Source organism: Gracilinanus agilis, chromosome 1, assembly GCF_016433145.1.
Source record: "Gracilinanus agilis isolate LMUSP501 chromosome 1, AgileGrace, whole genome shotgun sequence".
Taxonomy (NCBI): Eukaryota; Metazoa; Chordata; class Mammalia; order Didelphimorphia; family Didelphidae; genus Gracilinanus; species Gracilinanus agilis.
The window spans coordinates 543112104-543131385 of NC_058130.1; the positions used below are offsets into that span (position 1 = coordinate 543112104).

The 19282-nt window shown below is 35.7% G+C and overlaps 1 protein-coding gene across 1 annotated transcript in view; it reads right to left on the reverse strand.

Moving 5' to 3' along the window:
* Positions 1 to 19282, reverse strand: part of MIB1 (MIB E3 ubiquitin protein ligase 1) — a 161694-nt gene that overhangs the window by 67057 nt on the left and 75355 nt on the right. Inside the window, exons 10-11 of the mRNA XM_044666619.1 lie at positions 19158 to 19265; positions 2011 to 2208 (exon numbers count right to left, since the gene is read on the reverse strand). Coding sequence (XP_044522554.1) covers positions 2011 to 2208; positions 19158 to 19265 — 306 coding nt within the window. The remainder of the gene's footprint in view (positions 1 to 2010; positions 2209 to 19157; positions 19266 to 19282) is intronic.

Genomic DNA, 19282 nt, shown 5'->3' on the forward strand with positions numbered 1-19282 from the left:
ATATATATATATATATATATATCTCTGGGAATCAGAAAGACTTGAGTTCAAATCTGGACCAACTTATTAGAGGAGTGATTCTGGGCAAGTCACTTAAACTTTGTTTGCCTCAGTTTCCTCAATTATAAAATGGGGATAAGAGGATGAAACAAAATATCTATAAAACATTCATCACAATGCCTACAACAAAGTAGGTATTATATAAATGCTTATTCCTTTCCCTTTCATTTTAAAAAGTAACACCAACAGGGGGCAGCTGGGTGGCTCAGTGGATTAAGATCCAGGCCCAGAAGACCGGAGGTCTTGGGTTCAAATTTGACCTTAGACACTTCCTGGCTATGTGACCCTGGGCAAGTTACTTGATCTCCATTGCCTAGCCCATACCACCCTTCTGTCTTAGAACCAATACACAGTATTGATTCTAAGATGGAAGGTAAGGGTTTTTATAAAAAATAAAAAGTTAAAAAAAAGTAACACCAACAAAAGCACAGCATAGGGTAAATCCCCATGACATATGATGATGCCCCCAAAATCTGATTTTCTTTTCCATGTTTTTAACCAAAGAAATAGAAAACAAAGACTGAGCTAGAATTGCCAATTTGATAGTTGTAGCTAAAAATAAAAGTCAAGGGAAGGAAGAAACTTGTGAATTTTTGTTCAGGACTGAATCTGAAAAGGGCAAGGAAAAAGTAAAAAAGTTCATTGAAAACAAGAAAAGAATTAGAAAAAAAATTGTCCGTCCTAGTCCTTTTTCCTCCAATTGATAAATTCCTACTACGTAAACACTAAGAAAAGCAGAGAGGGTGATAGCAATAAAAAGACTACTCAAGAGATGGGGTGGTTTTATAAAAAAAACCTGAAGTAAAAGTAGGCTGATCAGGAAAGTTCACTCATCAATCTGATATGCAAAGAGAAAGGTGAGTTTTGTATGGAACTTTTACTGCATCTCCAATCAGAGGACAAGGACATGCCCACTGGTTCTCCCCTGGAGGATTATGCTAGGTTTTGCTAGATATGTAATTCTAGGTTGTAATCTTAGGTCCTTTGCCTTTCAGGAAACCATATTCCAAGCCTTCCTCTTTAAATGTAGAAGCTGCCAAGTCCTACATAAACTCAATATTTGACCTGTTTTCTTCTGGCAACTTGTAGTACTCCATTGTGATTGGGGAAGAATTCACTGGCTCAACCTAGTGAATTGGAGCCACCCTTTTATGAAAGATCTATAAAAGAGAGCTAACAGTTTTTACCTTTCCCTCCCCCTTTTTTTAAAACCCTTACCTTCTGTCTTGGAGCCAATAAGGCAGAAGAGTGGTAAGCGTAGGCAATGGAGGTCAAGTGACTTGCCCAGGGTCACACAGCTGGGAAGTGTCTGAGTCAGATTTGAACCTAAGACCTCCCGTCTCTAGGCCTGGCTCTCAATCCACTGAGCTACCCAGCTGCCCCCCTTTTTCCCTTTTTTTTGAACAAAGACAAGCTAGGGACCTGTGAGTGAACTTTTAATTCCTGAAAGTTACCTATGCATTGTCATAGCATTCCAAGGGCTGAGATACCTCGGACCCAATCGAAGCCAGTAATATAATTAAATGTTGCTGGATACCTTAGAAAGGTAATGACAAAGGTTTATATGTACTTCATCATGAAGAATGGGACCAATAAAATAAAGTACTGAGAGATCCTGAATTCATTTTCATAAATTACATCATTATCTGAAATAAGCAGTAGTAAGGTCCAAGATGTTAATTTTTATTTTCCAAAAAAAATCAGCTAACTTGTTCTATACTTGCTGCTAATGTATCCTAAGAGAAATATTATGTTCCAAGACAGAGATTATTTATCAATTTAACTGTGTATTCCTCTTTCTACCTCCATCTTTCATACTTTTTCTAAAGCTTCTCAAGTAATAAATTTTATAAGAACAGAATGGACTGTTTATTAAAAGAATCTACAATAATCCATCATTTAATAAAGATCTTAGCTATAACTGAGACATTGTTTTAAAACTCATTTTACCTGAAGACTTGGATGACAGCCAAAGTCCAATAAAGTCTTCACAACTTGAAGGTGACCTTTATTCACAGCAATATGAAGTGGAGTCTGTCTGCGTTTGTTTCGAGCATTCAAATCTGCACTACCTCTGTGTAGCACTTCTATGACAGCACCTTCATCTCCAAAAGCTGCATGGTGAACAGCTCTGTCTCCATCTTTATCCTAAACATTAAAAAGTAGATATATCTGCATTAGGGGAACATTTTTTATAAAGCAAAAGAATTAAAATTCTCTAAAGAGTAAGCCAATAATGGCTTTTAATATAAATGAAGTATTATGTCCTAAACTGGAGGCTTACCTTGAAGATTAAATTCCAAATAAAAAAGAATGACCATAGACACACGATATATTAAAAAAAAAGGCAGTCTTTTTTATAAAATATAAAAACAATGTTTTATTTTCTTTATGTTTCTTCTTTCTTCTACTTTAGGCATTTTACAAAATCAGTCCTGACAGCATGTCATAGCAATAACCCCAAAGAATGATATTTTTAAATACCATCCTAATGATTTTAGATATTCAGAAAAAAAATGTTATTACACTGAGTTGAAATAATAAATGAAAGCCATAAAAAATCTTTTAAAAGCACTGATAATCATACATCATCTATCATATAATTTTAGAGGAAAAGCATGAGTAGCAACTCACATTAAATAATAATGAAAAGTTGAGAATAAAATTTAAAAATTTAAGTACAGTAGAGAACCCTAAAAAACAAAACAAAACTCCAAATAACGATGAATACTTTTGTGAATTAGAATCATACTGTAAAACAGAAGAAAAAAAACTGTTTGATCACATGGGTTGATGGGAATATGATTGGGGATGTAGACTCTAAAAGATCACCCTGCTGCAAATAACAATAATATGGAAATAGTCTTGATCAGTGACACATGTAAAACCCAGTGGAATTGCATGTTGGCTATGGGAGGGGGTGAGAGGAGAGGCAGGAAAGAACATGAATCATGTAACCATGGAAAAATTTCCTAAATTAATCAATAAAATAAATAAATAAATAGAATCATTCTGTAATGTAACTCATCACCCAATGTATCCACATACATAAAAGTGAAATTTTATACCTTAGGACTGATTACTTAAAAAGAAAACATAAACGACAAAATACATAGCAAAAAGTAGCCTCAGTTTCCTTGGACGAAAATCCTGTGGATGGAGACAGTGCATTTGCCCTCCTATGTTCCAAACTTCAAACAGCATAGCCTGACACTTTCTCTGAAGAACTTCAATCTTTACCTCCATTTTACCCAAGTTAAGTTATTTCTTTTCACTCCCAACTACATAAGGCAATTGGAAATACCATTAAACCAGACCAATTAGTAATACTAACCAAGCATTGTCCCATACTCTCTGACTCTCTCTTCCAGGCCATGAATTCATCAGCTGTAAAACTTTGCCCTTTTTACCTTCTCAACATCTCTAGCATCTGATCCATTCTCTCTGCTCATAGTTACAACCAAAGTTCAAGCCTTCTCATCATCTCCTGCCTAGTTTATTGTAACAGTGTCTTAAGTGATTTCTCAGCCTCAAGGTTCTGCTCACTGAGACCATCATATAATTCTAAGTATAGATTTTACTTATGTCACTCCCCTACCAGTGGTTTCTTATTGCCTCTAGGATCAAATACAAACTCCTCTATTTACATTTTAAAGCCTCTCAAAATCTGGCCCCACTGGATTTTTCCAATCTCACTGGATATTATTCCTCCCTCTCACATTATTCAATCTAGCCAAACTGGCCTTCTCTGATTCTTACACGACACTCCATTTCTCATCTCTTTGCCTCTACACTAGTCATATCCAATGCCTGGAATGCAATCCTTCTTAACCTCTACCTCCAAGTACTGCTCTTCTTGTGAGAACTTACTGTTTATATACAGTATTATTCCTATATCAGGTACCTATATAAGGGAGGATTACTGTGTCAGGGTTCTGGATTAGAAAGGCTCCAATCAATTTGCTGACCTTTGTACAGACTTCCTTTTTCTTAGAACTCTAAGGAGTGTTTTCCCTTATAAAACATGGTTAATAGATAAAATTCCTCCTGCTGGGTATGAGACCACCCCCCATTGCCTATGGGGTTAGGGAAGGCATGAGACACACAATGGACAACCTCTTTGTTAACTATTCACCAATCAGAGATGTCTTGCAATGTCCAAAGGAGGAAATGAATATTGAGTTCCCAAATTGTTGTATATATGGATCCTTGGGAAAGAATTTCCTAGTCTTTCATCATCAAAAGTATCACTGGCCTATTAATTTATTGGTTATATGCTAACCTAATCAATAAATAAGTATGCTTACCCAAAAACAAATCTCTAGAATATTTTAATTGTACCATTCTTTTAAGACACAATTTAAGCAACATTTTTTGCATGAAGTCTTTCTTACTGACTCTACTACTAGAGCCCACCTTCACAAACTACTTTGTATTTTAACTACCTTGCATAAGTTTGTATTTATTAACTTTATATTTAAGGCAACTAGATGGCTCAGTGGATAGAACACTGGGCTTGGAATCGAAAAGAACCGAGTTCAAATCCAGTTTCAGATACTTACTAGCTTAGTGATCCTGGGCAAGTCATTTAACCTGTTGTTTGTTGGGGGGTGAAGAGGATTTAATCCCCTGGAGAAGGAAATAGCAAGCCACTCCTATATCCTTGTGGAGAAAACTCCAGGCACACTATGGCCTTCGAAGTCACAAAGAGTCAAGACACAAATGAACTACAAAACTTTGTATCTGTATTTGTTGAACATTGTTATGTTTATAATAACAGGAATGTTAGGAAGCTGATGGACTGGCCTGGGCTAGGAGCCTGCAAGACTCTCTCTTCCCCGACTCACAGGCTTGAATGAGTGGGGAGGGGTAAGTGTTCCTTGCTCTCAAACCCGTCCCACCCAGCAGTTGGTTTTTCAGTTAAAAATGGAGACTGGGCAATGACTTCTGACAAGGCTCAGCAAAGCAAATCTCTAATGATGTTCACTTTCTCCACTTATATTCCTCACAGGTTTGATTGAGGGACAAAGGAGAAGCTGATAATTTGTTATCAAGAACTGAGGAGGATCTGACTTCCTTTGCTGGCAACAGAAAGGATTCAAACTTATAATAGCTGTGAGTATGCCCTCAATAATAGTCAGGCACAACTATTAAAAGATGTAATTTAAATATTAATAAAAGAAAGAAGGGATAGGCAAGGAGGGGGTATCAAGGATTTGGATAGGATCCGGGAAGCCCTGAACTGTTAGGTAGAAACTGCCCCTCCCTCCCCAGGAGGGAGTGGCAGACTTTATATCTATCTAGCTGGCACTCAAAGCTTATAATAATCACTTCTAATATCTAAAATAACTAAATAACTATTATGTTGTTGCTAGAAAGGTCTAATCCCGCTAGACAGGCAAACTCCCGAGTAGAAACCACAATGGCTTTTGCCACTATGGGCCACCAAGATAAAACCCAAACTGGGAAAAGCCATCAGAGTGACCTGCTCACCTCAACCCCCAGGAATCAACTGTTTAACTCCTTTCCAATTGTCCCCTCACCCAGAATTCTCCCAGGGGGTCCCCTGGAATTCTGTGTGAGGCATGACCCTATATCTTGCAGGAATTCTACTCTGCCATTTCCCATGTTACAAATATTTTACTTATGTAAAATAGTTTTAAAAAATATTACAAATTTACATATGTAACTTGTTACATCTATTAAAATGTAAGCTCCTTACAAGTAGCTATTTTGTTCTTTGCATTCTTATCAAAGTGCCTGGCACATAATGAATCATAAAGACTGTGTGGCTCAAATGAAGATTAAAAGTATTTAATTTAGCATAGGGTAGCTAGGTTGTACAGTGGATAGAATGCTGGACTTGGAGTCAGAGAGACCTAGCTGTGTGATCCTGGGCAAGTTACTTAACCCTATCTGCCTTCTGTTTCCTCATTTGGAAAATGGGGATAATAACAGAATCTATTTCCCAGGGTTATTGGAAGGATGCTGTATTATTTGAAAAGTGCTAGAATAGTACCATCAAGTTTCTTTTTCCAGCGCCTCTGAGCTAGAAAGCCTTCCTTCCCAAACCTTTAATAATTTTTATTTCTCTGGTGAGTAATCACTTCAAATTCTCCAGGCATAAAAGGTCAGTATTGGATCACAGTTCAATGTAGAGGAAAGAATAATTATTGCCTTCTAAGGGGTCACCCTCAAGAAATTATGGATGTAGTTCCAATATCATAACTTCTTTTAATCTAGTATCCAGGAATTTATTTAAAATCTTCCTAAATTTTTTTTCTATATCCCCCCACTGTATACAATCTCTCTAGATGAGTTTCAGACCCTCTACAGTAATTCTGGATTCTCATTCCATCTCAAAAGTCCTTCTATTCTACTCTTGATTCTCACACTGACTACAACTACTCCAAATCCCTACTCGTCTGTCTTTAAAAATGCAATCCCACACCACAGACTTGTAGCAGATTTTATCTCTATTTTCATCCAATCTGAAGCTATTCAACATCCCATTTCTATTTCCTTCTACCTCAGAAAAAGTGTCAATATTCTTGCTAAGAACATGTATACTTTTGCCATTGATTCTATTCCATAATATCTCCCCTAAAGTCTTTGATCCAACCGAGCTAAGTAATCTGCACGAGTCACTTAACCCTGATTGCCTAGCTCTTACCTATCTTCTGTCTTAGAACTGATACTAAGAGTTTTTTTAAAAAATACTTTGATCCAGTAGTTATTATTTATCTCATTCAGTAATTCAGTCTCTTCATTTACACTGACTCCTAACAATATCCCTTATACTTAAAAAAACTCTAATCCTTCCATTGTTCCCCCTCTCATTCAGCTAATGACCCATCTTACTCCTTCCTTTCACTGCCAAAGTTCTTAAACAAGCCAGTTAAAATTATTTCTTTCACTTCCTATCACTCATCTCTACTTGACCCCTTACAATTAAACTTCCAACCCCTCCACTCAATTGTAATTTATATCTCATAGTTTATCAATAAACAAGTTGCCAAATCCATGCCCATTCTTTAAAGCTCAACTCAAGTCAGCCTTCAATAAGGAAGCCTTCTCTCATACCTTCGAGCTAATCATAAATGGCTTTCATTTTCTGTCTCAAATATAATACAGTACTCAGTCCGGACCTCTCTCTGTAATTATGATGTATTATTTTGTTCTATAGTAATTTATGCAAGTTAAAAACTAACATGGTGTTCTAGAAAGACATTTGTAAACCTAAAACTAAACATGTAAATGTGAAGTAATATAACAATTGGAAAAGGTGCTGAATACAGAGTCAGGAGAAACCTGTTTTTGAATCCTGACCACTACACTAACTATACTTACTGATTGTCTGATTGAGGAAATTATAACCTTTCAGAGCCTGTTTTCTCATCTTTAAAGGAAAATAATCCTTTCAATGTTTCCTTCATTGGGGTGCTACAAGAGGAAAGCACTTTGAAAACCTTCAAGTACCAAAAAATAAGTCTCGTTGGTTATTTACTATAGTCTCTCAGACCCATGAAGAAAAGTACCAGGCTTCATCTATATTGTGATGTACAGGGCTTGGATCTGGACCATAATGACTGCTACATGAGAGACTCTATGCAAGTCAACTTTTCTGGGCCTGTTTCTTCATCAGGAAAAGGAGGCGGTTAGATTTCATATCTAAAATTCCCTCTAGCTAGGTCAATGGATTTTTGAGTAAGATTTACAAAATGCTGTGTTTCTGGAATTAAATTCTACAGCAGTGTGTATATAAATGCTACAGTCTCAGTAACTTGGTTTTGTGTCTTAAATAACACTTGGTGAGAACCTAGTTGAAGGTTTCCTTAAAGGTTAAACTATGCATTTTGTCCCACTTCATCTTGTAGCATGGTTTAGTATTGCTTTAATTTCAGTGATGGGTAAAGCATGGACAATTTGATAGATCCAAAATTAGGTATGCTCAATATAGCTAAGTTATCTTTTCATAGTCAGAATAGCTTTTACCTATACATTAAAAGGGAAATAATATGAAATCTTACTATATATGAAAAAGAAAAGTAAATTTCAAAAGATAACTTCCCCAGTATAGATCTTTAAATTTTCCCTAACAAGAAACAGGAAATGATAATCACTTTAAAAACAGATCCCTCAAGATTTTAATTTTACCAAATTATCTGGTTTGCTACTTCCCAAATCAATTTAAAAATTTTTAATGGTAACCAATATTATATGGAAACTCTAAAGGGTTCAAGGTTAGATATTTAATTCAGCAAAGAGAAAAAATTTAGTGCTTAATAAATATTCTAGGCCCCATGCTAGATGCTTAAGTCAAAGACTGATTGGGGATATAAAATAAAAACAAAATGGTTCCCACTCTAAATAAGCTTACATTCTACTAGGGGATACAACATTTAAACAGACACATACAGCCAAATTGTACAAAAAGTACTACAAAGTCATTTCAAGTGAGAGCCCTGAGCTGGGTTTGAAAAAAAAAAGTTATTTTTCAGAGTAGAGGCCAGAGGCAATTGCATTCCAGCTGCTGGGACACAGAATAAGATGTTGCCTAGGTGAATAACCAGCAGAGCTGCCTTACTGACACCAAGAAAACAGAAAAAGGAGGAAACAACTAGACTACAAAGGAAGGTGAGAGTGCATCAAGATAAAAAATGGAGCAATTCAATACTTCTGAGAAAGAGAAGAGAGCACTGGAGCTGTGCTTCAGAAATAAAACCTGGCAGTTATGGAGACAATGGGACAGAGAAGGGAGAAGAATCAGGAGACCATTGCAGAGCCCATGTGAGATAGACCTGCCACTGATAAAGGCACTTTTCCTCCCTTGCTGTCCTCCTTTTCCCTTTCCCCATACCTGGAACTCACAACTTAGATGAGATGGGGAGTAGGAGTGTGCTAGTAAATGTTTAAAAGGAGGGAAAATGTACAGGAAACAAACTATTAACAATCACCAAAACAATAAATCAAGCTCTGCTTTAAAGCATTTGCCAATTTAAGAAGTGTAAATGCTCATCCTGAACATTTAACAATCAGCTCTCCCAGCTGAGTTGCCCCCCTGGATGTGTATCCGAAGTCTGTACTCCACTTGGTCTTCTAGTTTACAAATGGAATTCAACAATTCCATTCCTCCTGGTGAGAGAGAACACTGCTGGGCTCTACATCTGCTCTGCCTTTACATTCTACAGAACCCCAGCTCTGTCATCTGACTAATAGAACCTAAGGACCCCCCAGGACTTTTCATCCAAACTACAGGTGAACTTTATTTTCTCTGCTATTTTATCAGAGAGTGATCTCCTTAAGACCAGGGACTGTATCAATTTTTCTATTCACATCCTCAGTGCTTAGGATGGTGCTTGGCACACAATAAGCTTTTAATATTTATTAGGCACTAAATTTGTTAGGCACTAAATTTATTCATTCATAGTTAAGGTAAAGCGTAATAAAGGGTCTGAACAAGAGAAGAGGCTATCTGAGAAGAGAGGTGAAGATAGACACAAAATGTTTTGGCAGTAGAATCAACAAGACTCAGCAAGAGAAGAGTTAAGGGCTCCTCAAAACCTGCAAACTCTGGTAACTAAATTAACAAATAAAAACCAGATAAAATTTCTTAAAACATTTTATTAGGTTGATGATAAAGTTGTTCCTTACAATTTAACAAGAAAAGAACTATAACAGACTTACCAAGTTTATGTGAATTATAAAAATGCAAAAATTTTTATTTTTCACAAAATGGAAAATGTATATGTGTTTTTCCATTTTTAAAATGCTCATATCATAGATTAAAATATCTTTAATAGTATGGGGTTATTTGTTTTGGTGAAAATTTATCTTTTAAAATTTGCTATTATAGTATATTTTGGACTTCTTTAATCTTATTTATAAGTATTTTTCTTGTTTGTGTGTCATATCTGTTCTACAGCCTCTAGAAGAAAAATTCTGAAGCCAAAAATAAACACATAAATAAATAAAAATATATATGTATATGTATTTTCTTGTTTGTGTCATATCTGTTCTAGAGCCACTAGAAAAAAATTTTGAAGCCAAAAAAAATAAAAATAAAAAAATATATATGTATATGTATATGTGTATATGTGTGTATGTGTATAAAATACTAAAAAAGTATTAAAGAAAAGCCTTAAAGGAGAATTCTGGGAAGATGGCAGCTTAGACGGAACAAATCTTAAGAGATCTCCAAGCCTTTTCCACACTGAAATAGAAAACAAAGTGCTTCGAGAAGAAAGAGGACAAAATCTAACAACAGGACAGAGCAGGGGGATGCTATTATGCTATTGCTAGACAGCTCAAGAGGTATGCCAAGAAAAAGGATTGAATTCTTGAACTGTTAGGTCTGAGGGTATAGAAGGTGAATCCCAGGACCCCTCCCGCCATGGGCTGTGCAGAGTCTCCAGAGGCCCCTGAAATCTCTGGGCAGGTAGGCGCACCAGCAGAGAGAGAGTGCCTTGCTGGTATTGGACTCAGGGAGCTAAACATAGGGACTGGGGAGGTGGCTACAGGAGAAAGTCAGAGAAACACAGCAAAAAACTCTCGAAAGATGACGGCTTAGATGGAGCAAGACTTCAGACCTACATGCTTTACCACACCAAAATAGAGAATAAAGCGCTTTGAGAGGAAAGAAAACCAGGTATAACAGCAGGACAGACCTTACTGCTGGATAGCTCAGCAAAAACTCTATCTTGTTGAACAGCCCCCCTTTTTTCTTCTTCTCTCCAGGTTTTAGCCTCAGGGCACATTAAGCACTACAGACTAACCCAGTAAAGGCTTAATCCCATCAATTGGACAGACAAAAAGTCTTCAAAGAGCAGGGAAACTCCAATACTCCTCCCCATAGACAGCAGAGAACATAACTACAAACCTCCATTGCCAGCTGGGGGAAGATCTTTCTTTGAAGCTCATTAAATCCATCTGCTTAAACTAGCAGAACAGAGAAGGAAAAAATATGAGTATACAACAGAAAAAGAGAAAAGGAAATATATGAACTAAAACAAGAAAATAAAGTCTTAAAAGCCAAAACTGACCAGCTCGAAAACGAAGCAAAGAAGGCAAAAGATGATCTACAAAGAAAATCAGACCAGAAGGAGAAAGATGACCAAAAAGCCAGGGATGAAATTCAGTCTTTAAAAAATAGAACTCAGGGGGCAGCTGGGTAGCTCGGTGGATTGAGAGTCAGGCCTAGAGATGGGAGGTCCTAGGTTCAAATTTGGCCTCAGACACTTCCTGGATATGTGACCCTGGGCAAGTCACTTCACCCCCATTGCCCACCCTTACCACTCTTCCACCTAGGAGCCAATACACAGAAGTTAAGGGTTTAAAAAAAAAAGACAGACATAAAAATAGAACTCAACAACTAAAAGCAAATGACTTCACAAGGCAGCAAGAATATATAAAACAAAATAAAAAAATGAAAAATTTGAGGAGAATATGAAACACCTCATTGATACAACCAAAGATCTGGAAAACAGATCTTGAAGAGACAATTTAAGAATAATTGGTCTACTGGAACATCATGACAAAAGAAAAAGTCTGGATATCATCCTTCAAGAAATTATCCAAAAAAACTGCCCTGACAATCTCGAACAAGAGAGAAAAATGGAAATGAAAGCATCCACAGATCACCTGCTATATTTAATCCACAACTGACAACTTCCAGGAATATTATAGCCAAATTCAAAAACTACCAGACCAAGGAAAAAATATTACAAGCTACTAAGAAGTCATTCAGATACCAGGGAACCACAGTTAGGATAACACAGGATCTGGCTGCATCTACATTGAAGGACCAGAAGGCATGGAATATATAATATTCTGGAAAGCAAGAGAACTGGGTCTACAACCAAGAATCAACTAACCAGCAAAAGTGACTATATTTTTGCAGGGGAAAGTAAGGTCATTCAATAAAACTGTAAGACTTCCAAGCATTCATAAAGAAAAAACTGGACTTAGAGAGTTTGCTACCCAAACACAGAACTCAAGAGAATCACCATGAGGTAATTAAGAGAGCTGGGGGAGGGGGGGTGAATCTTTTCTTTAAGGGACCCAATAAGTTCAATTGATTTGTATCCCTAGAAAAAGATATTGGTAAATATTAAAAACTGTTATTATCAACAGGGTAACTAGAAGAAGTTTTACTTATAGGGAATAGTGACAAACTATAGAGGGTGAAATGTCAAGAGATTAAATATATATACATAAAACTAGATGGGGAAAAAAGGAGATAATATTAAGAAAAATGGGAAAACAGACAAAATGGAGTAAATTTATATTCCATAAAGAAGCGTGTAGGACCAACAGGGGAAAAGATCAATACACTGGAAGGATAAAGAGGTTGGAGAGAGGAAATACTTAATACTTAAGTGCACTGAACTTAACTTAAAGAGGGAAGAACAATCAGATCCATAGGGGCAGAAAATTGATTTGCACCCTATAGAGAAGTAGAAGGGTAACAAAAGGACTGCTGGGGAGGAAAACAATACTAGGGAGAAGAAGAAGATGGGAGGTGGTAGCTTAAAAAGACCCTAAAGAAGAATAAGAGGGCAATAAGAAGGGAGGGGGGACAAAGGGAAGTACAATAAGGGAGAGGATTAGGGGAACTGATTAAAAACAAAACACTGTTATAGAAGGAAATAGTGAAAGAAGAAAGGGCAGGACAAGGAGAGAGAATCAAAATGTCTGGGGAAAAAACAGTAGATAATTATAACTGAATGTGAATGAGATGAACTCGCCCATAAAACCCAAGTGAATAGCAGAGTGGATTAGAAACAAAAATCCTACCATATGTTATCAACAAGAAACACACATGAGACAGGCAGACATACACAGAGTAAAAATAAAAGGCTGGGGCAAAATCTATTGGGCTTCAACTGAGAAAAAGAAGGCAGGAGTTGCAATCATGATTTCTGACAGAGCCAAAGTAAAAATAGATCTGGTTAAAAGAGATAGGGAAGGTAATTACATCCTGATAAAAGGCAGTATAAACAATGAAGAAATATCAATACTCAACATGTATGCACCAAATGGTATAGCTTCCAAATTTCTAAAGGAGAAGCTAATGGAGCACAAGGACGAAATAAAAAGCAAAACTATACTAGTGGGTAACCTCAACCTTCCCCTATAACATCTAGATAAATCAAACCAAAAAATAAGAAAGAGATAAGAGAGGTGAATGAAACCCTAGAAAAATTAGAGTTAATAGATACATAGAGAAAAATAAATAGGGACAAAAAGGAATACACCTTCTTTTCAATAGCGCATGGAACATTCACAAAGATTGACCATGTACTAGAGTATAGAAACATGGCAAACAAATGCAAAAAAGCAGAAATATTAAATGCAACCTTATCAGATCATAATGCAATAAAAATAGTTATTAGCAAGGATACAGAGAGAGGCAAACCAAAAGCTAATTGGAAATTAAATAATATTCTCCAAAATAAGTTAGTTTAGAACAAACCATAGAAACAATAATTTCATTGAAGACAACGACAATGATGAGACTTCTTACCAAAACCTATGGGATGCAGCCAAAGCAGTTCTAAGGGGAAAATTTATATCACGGAGCACATATATTAACAAATTAGGGAGGGCAGGGGTTAATGAATTGGGCATGCAACTTGAAAAACTAGAAAGTGAACAAATTAAAAATCCCCAGATTTAAACTAAATTAGAAAGATTAAAAATCAAAGGAGAGATTAATAAAATCAAAAGTAAAAGAACTATTGAATTAATAAGACTAGAAGCTGGTAGTTTGAAAAAACAGATAAAATAGACAAAGTCCTGGTGAATCTAATGGAAAAAAAAGGTAAGAAGAAAACCAAATTAACAGTATCAAATATGAAAAGGAAGACCTCACCTCTAATGAAAGGGAAATTAAGGCAACCATTAAAAACTATTTTGCCCAATTATATGGCAATAGATATGGCAATCTAGGTGATATGAATATTTACAAAAATGTAAATTGCCTAGACTGAACAAGCCATAAAAGAACTCCCTAAGAAAAAATCCCCAGGGCCTGATGTATTCACAAGTGAATTCTATCAAACATTCAAAGAACAACTAATCCCAATACTATGCAAATTATTTTACATAATAAAGCAAATTAGGAGTCCTACCAAATTATTTTTATGACACTAATATAGTACTGATTCCAAAGCCAGGCAGACCAAAAACAGAGAAAGAAAACTACAGACCAATCTCCCTAATGAACATAGATACAAAAATCTTAAATAGAATACTAGCAAAAAGACTCTAGCAAGTGATCATGAGGGTTATCTATCATGATCAGGTGGGATTTATACCAGGAATGCAAGGATGGTTCAACATTAGGAAAACCATCCACATAATTGACCATATCAACAGTCTAACAAACAAAAATCACATGATTATCTCAATAGATGCTGAAAAAGCCTTTGACAAAATACAGCACCCATTCCTATTGAAAACACTGAAAAGTATAGGAATAGAAGGGCCCTTCCTAAAAATAATGAACAGTATATACCTAAAACCATCAACAAGCATTATATGCAATGGGGATAAATTAGAAGCCTTCCCAATAAGATCAGGAGTGAAACAAGGATGCCCATTATCACCTCTATTATTCAACATAGTACTAGAAACACTAGCAATAGCAATTAGAGAAGAAAAAGAAATTGAAGGTATCAAAATAGGCAATGAGGAGTCTAAGCTATCACTCTTTGCAGATGATATGATGGTATACTTAAAAAATCCTAGAGAATCAACTAAGAGGCTGGTAGAAATAATCAACAACTTTAGCAAAGTGGCAGGATACAAAATAAATGCACATAAATCATCAGCATTTCTATACATTTCCAACACATTAGAACAGCAAGAGGTATAAAGAGAAACACCATTTAAAATCACCCTAGACAATATAAAATACTTGGGAATCAATCTAACAAAACAAGCACAGCTATTATACGAAAACAACTACAAAACACTTTCCAAACAAATAAAACTGGACCTCAACAATTGGAAAGCCATTAACTGTTCATGGGTAGGACGAGCTAACATAATAAAAATGAACATCCTACCCAAATTAATTTACCTATTTAGCACCATACCTATCAAATTACCAAAAAACTTTTTTTACAAAATTAGAAAAAACTATAACAAATTTCATTTGGAATAACAAAACATCAAGAATATCAAGGGAAATAATGGGGGGAAAAACGTGAAGGAAGGTAGCCTAGCAGAACCAGATATTAAACTATACTATAAAACAGTGGTCATCAAAACAATATGGTACTGGCTAAGAGACAGAAGGAATAGTGGAATAGACTTGGGGTAAGTGAAGTCAGCAAGATAGTCTATGATAAACCCAAAGAGCCCAACTTTTGGGACAAAAATCCACTATTTGACAAAAACTGCTGGGAAAATTGGAAAACTATATGGGAGAGATTAGGTTTAGATCAACATCTCATATCCTACACCAAGATAAATTCAGAATGGGTGAATGACTTGAATATAAAGAAGGAAACTATAAGAAAATTAGGTGAATACAGAATGGTACACTTGTCAGATCTCTGGGAAAGGAAAGATTTTAAAACCAAGCAAGAGTTAGAAAAAAATATAAAATACAAAATAAATAATTTTGATTACATTAAATTAAAAAGGTTTTGTACAAACAAAAACAATGCAACCAAAATCAGAAGGGAAACAACAAACTGGGAAAAAAATCTTTATAACCAAAAACTCTGACAAAGGTCTAATTACTCAAATATACAAGGAGCTAAATCAATTCTACAAAAAAATCAAGCCATTCCCCAATCGATAAATGGGCAAGGGACATGAATAGGCAATTTTCAGATAAAGAAATTAAAACTATCAATAAGCACATGAAAAAGTGTTCTAAATCTCTAATAATTAGAGAAATGCAAATCTAAACAACTCTGAGGTATCACCTCATACCTAGCAGATTGGCTAAAATGACAGCAGGGGAGAATAATGAATGTTAGAGGGGATGTGGCAAAATTGGGACATTAATGCACTGCTGGTGGAGTTGTGAACTGATCCAACCATTCTGGATGGCAATTTGGAACTATGCCCAAAGAGCGTTAAAAGAATGCCTGCCCTTTGATTCAGCCATACCATTGCTGGGTTTATTCTCCAAAGAGATCATAGGGAAAAAGACATGTACAAAAATATTTATAGCCTTGCCCTTTGTGGTGGCAAAAAACTGGAAAACGAGGCCCTTCAATTGGGGAATGGCTGAACAAAGTGTGGTATATGCTGGTGATAGAATACTACTATGGTCAAAGGAATAATAAACTGGAGGAATTCCATGTGAACCGGAATGACCTCCAGGAATTGATGCAGAGTGAAGGAAGAAGAACCAGTAGAACATTGTACACAGAGACTGATACACTGGTAAAATCAAATGTAATGGACTTCTGTACTAGCAGCAATGCAATGACCCAGGACAATTCTGAGGGATTTATGGAAAAGAACACTACCCACATTCAGAGGAAGAACTACAAGAGTGGAAACACAGAAGAAAAACAACTGCTTGAACACATGGGTTGATGAAGACATGATTTGGAATGTAAAACTCTAAACAACCACCCTAGTACAACTATCAATAATATGGAAAAAGGTCTTGATCAATGACACATGAAGAAACCATTGGAAATGTGCAGGCGGGGAGGGAGGGGGGAGAGGGGTGTAAGAACATGAATTATGTAACCATGGAAAAAATTTTTCTAAAAAAATAAAAGATTTGAATAAAAAAAAAAAAGCCTTAAAGCAATGCCACACATATCATTTCTCTCACAATAACTTCTGATTTCCTATTCTTTAGCATTTCACATACAGTTATCTTTACTCCCACTCATTCACTTTGCTTTTAATAGTAGCTTACCATTTCAGTCTTTATTTGAGACCACATTGAAAAAAAGGGATTCATTTTTAAAATACTATGCCAACTGTTCTTTTTATTTTCAAAACTACAGGATGCATACCCTAGTTCCTAGCTACTTTCTGTTCATATAATAAAAGGAAAACACATCAGGCCTCATCACCCAATTTATTCAAAAACTGCAAGTATGATAATATATGTCAATTTGTTAACAGTCTCCAAGCTGCCATTAATAATTCAAAAATCAGACAACTAATATTTTTTATTCTTTAAAAAAAATCAAGCATAAAAGTTTCAGCTTTATTATCTTTTTTATTATTGGCTGAAACAACAAAGTATCTTATCTACTTTGGAACTACTCAAATTAAAATGGAGGGTCTTGTCCATAAACAATTCAAATCAAAATAAAATAAAATTATATAATTCCTTCCCTCAGTTAAAACTCGAGTTATCTTAAATATCCTTACAATCATTAAAAATCCACAGGCTTATGGATTAATGTCTACAGAAAAAGGTGAGTTCAACTACATACTTTCTACCTGTGTGACCTTGGGTAAGTCACTTAATCCTTATTGCCTAACCTTTACCACTCTTTTGCCTCTGTATTAATACTAAAAAAAAAAAAAATGAGTACTAAGTAAATCAAACTCACATTGTACATACAACTACCAAAAAATAATAGGCAGAATTATAATGGAACAATAGAGCAATATTTCCTCATTTTAAGGTAATCAACATTTGCATGACTAAAACCATAAATATTAAAATCCTACCACTGCCACCAGACATAAAAAAACCTCAAGGCAAAATAAAACTAAACAATAACCCAAAATATACTGTTTTGCCTGAAGATGACAGCAAATCTACAAGAAATAGGATGTGCTCGCTCTCTAATTTTAGGACACTGAAGATTTATGTTTCATTATCAACATATCAATATAACAATTTCACATTCAAAAAGTAAAGCTTGTGCAAGGTACAGACTTAGTTAAATGATACTGCTCTTTGAAAAAAAGTGTTACAATAACCTAAACTATACTAGGCAATAAAGAAAAGAAAGCTCCTTCCTAAATGAGTCTAAAGAAGAAAATATCTAGGTCAACATGATTTTAGTAGGAAGGTGTTCACGACAAAAATAAAAGTCATTCTCTTCCCTACTACATTAAAGTAAAAGTCCTAATAGACAATTTCTAGAGAAAAATTTATCTCAAGTTGTAATAAATTAGACAGAGGAGAAACCTTGTATATATTCTCTAAAATCTGTACTAAAGGAAGGGAACAACAATGTGGAATAAAAAGATACCCATTGAGTCTGTCACAGTGCTAGGAATGAGGCTCTCACACATGGAGCAGGTTTGGGACATGTGGTGACAGAGAACTCCTGGCTTGACCATAAAGAGTTATGCCAACACCAGTGGATTTCCTGCTCACCAGCCTCCAATCTCAGAAAACAGACATACAATTGGCATTCCCAGACCCATCCAGTGTTACTCAAGAATACAAGAACCAGGTCAAGAGCAACAGTTATCCCCAGCTCTAGGCCTTTGTTTCCTCACCTATGAAATGAAAATGAAAGGATTGGAATAAGGGTCTCTTATGCTTCTCAAATGGCCTAGTGGATCACTGTAGGACTTAAAGAGTTAGAAAGAAACTCAAGTTTGAATCCTGAATTAAGACATTTACTAGTAGTATGGCTCTGGCCAAATTCCAACTTCTGGGTGATCCAGTTTCCCTATTTGTAAAATGAGGATGATAATAGCACTTACCTCACATGGTTATAGTAAGGGTCAAATGAGTTAACACATTTAACAAAGCACTTTACAAACCTTACACAACCCCCACATGTTAACTATGATTATTTCTTTCCCAGTCTTCTCTTTGGATCTTATTGCCTTGCTCCTGAGATGATCGCAAATTCATCTTGTATACATCCTGTTTGTTTGTGCTACCTCTCCCCATCCCATTAGACTATGAACTTCTTGAAAGCAGGAATGGGAAGGGCACTTAGCATCAAGGAGACACTTAATTATTAAGTGCTTATTGACTTGAATTTTTAAAGAAAATCAAGAAAGTGCTGATGAACCTGAGGTAAAAATTAAAATGAAAGTGGTATAGCTACAGGATGAGTAGCGCATAGCTCTACTCAATTATAATCTTATCTCATATGTACTTATATTTTTGTGGAAACTAGTTATTTAATTACCTCTGCTTCTACATCCACATTTTGCTTCAAAAGCAGTTTTAAAATGTCAACATGTCCATTCTGACTAGCAGCTTGCATGGCAGTGTGCCCAGCACATTGTCCATTTACCTGAAAAACAAAATAAA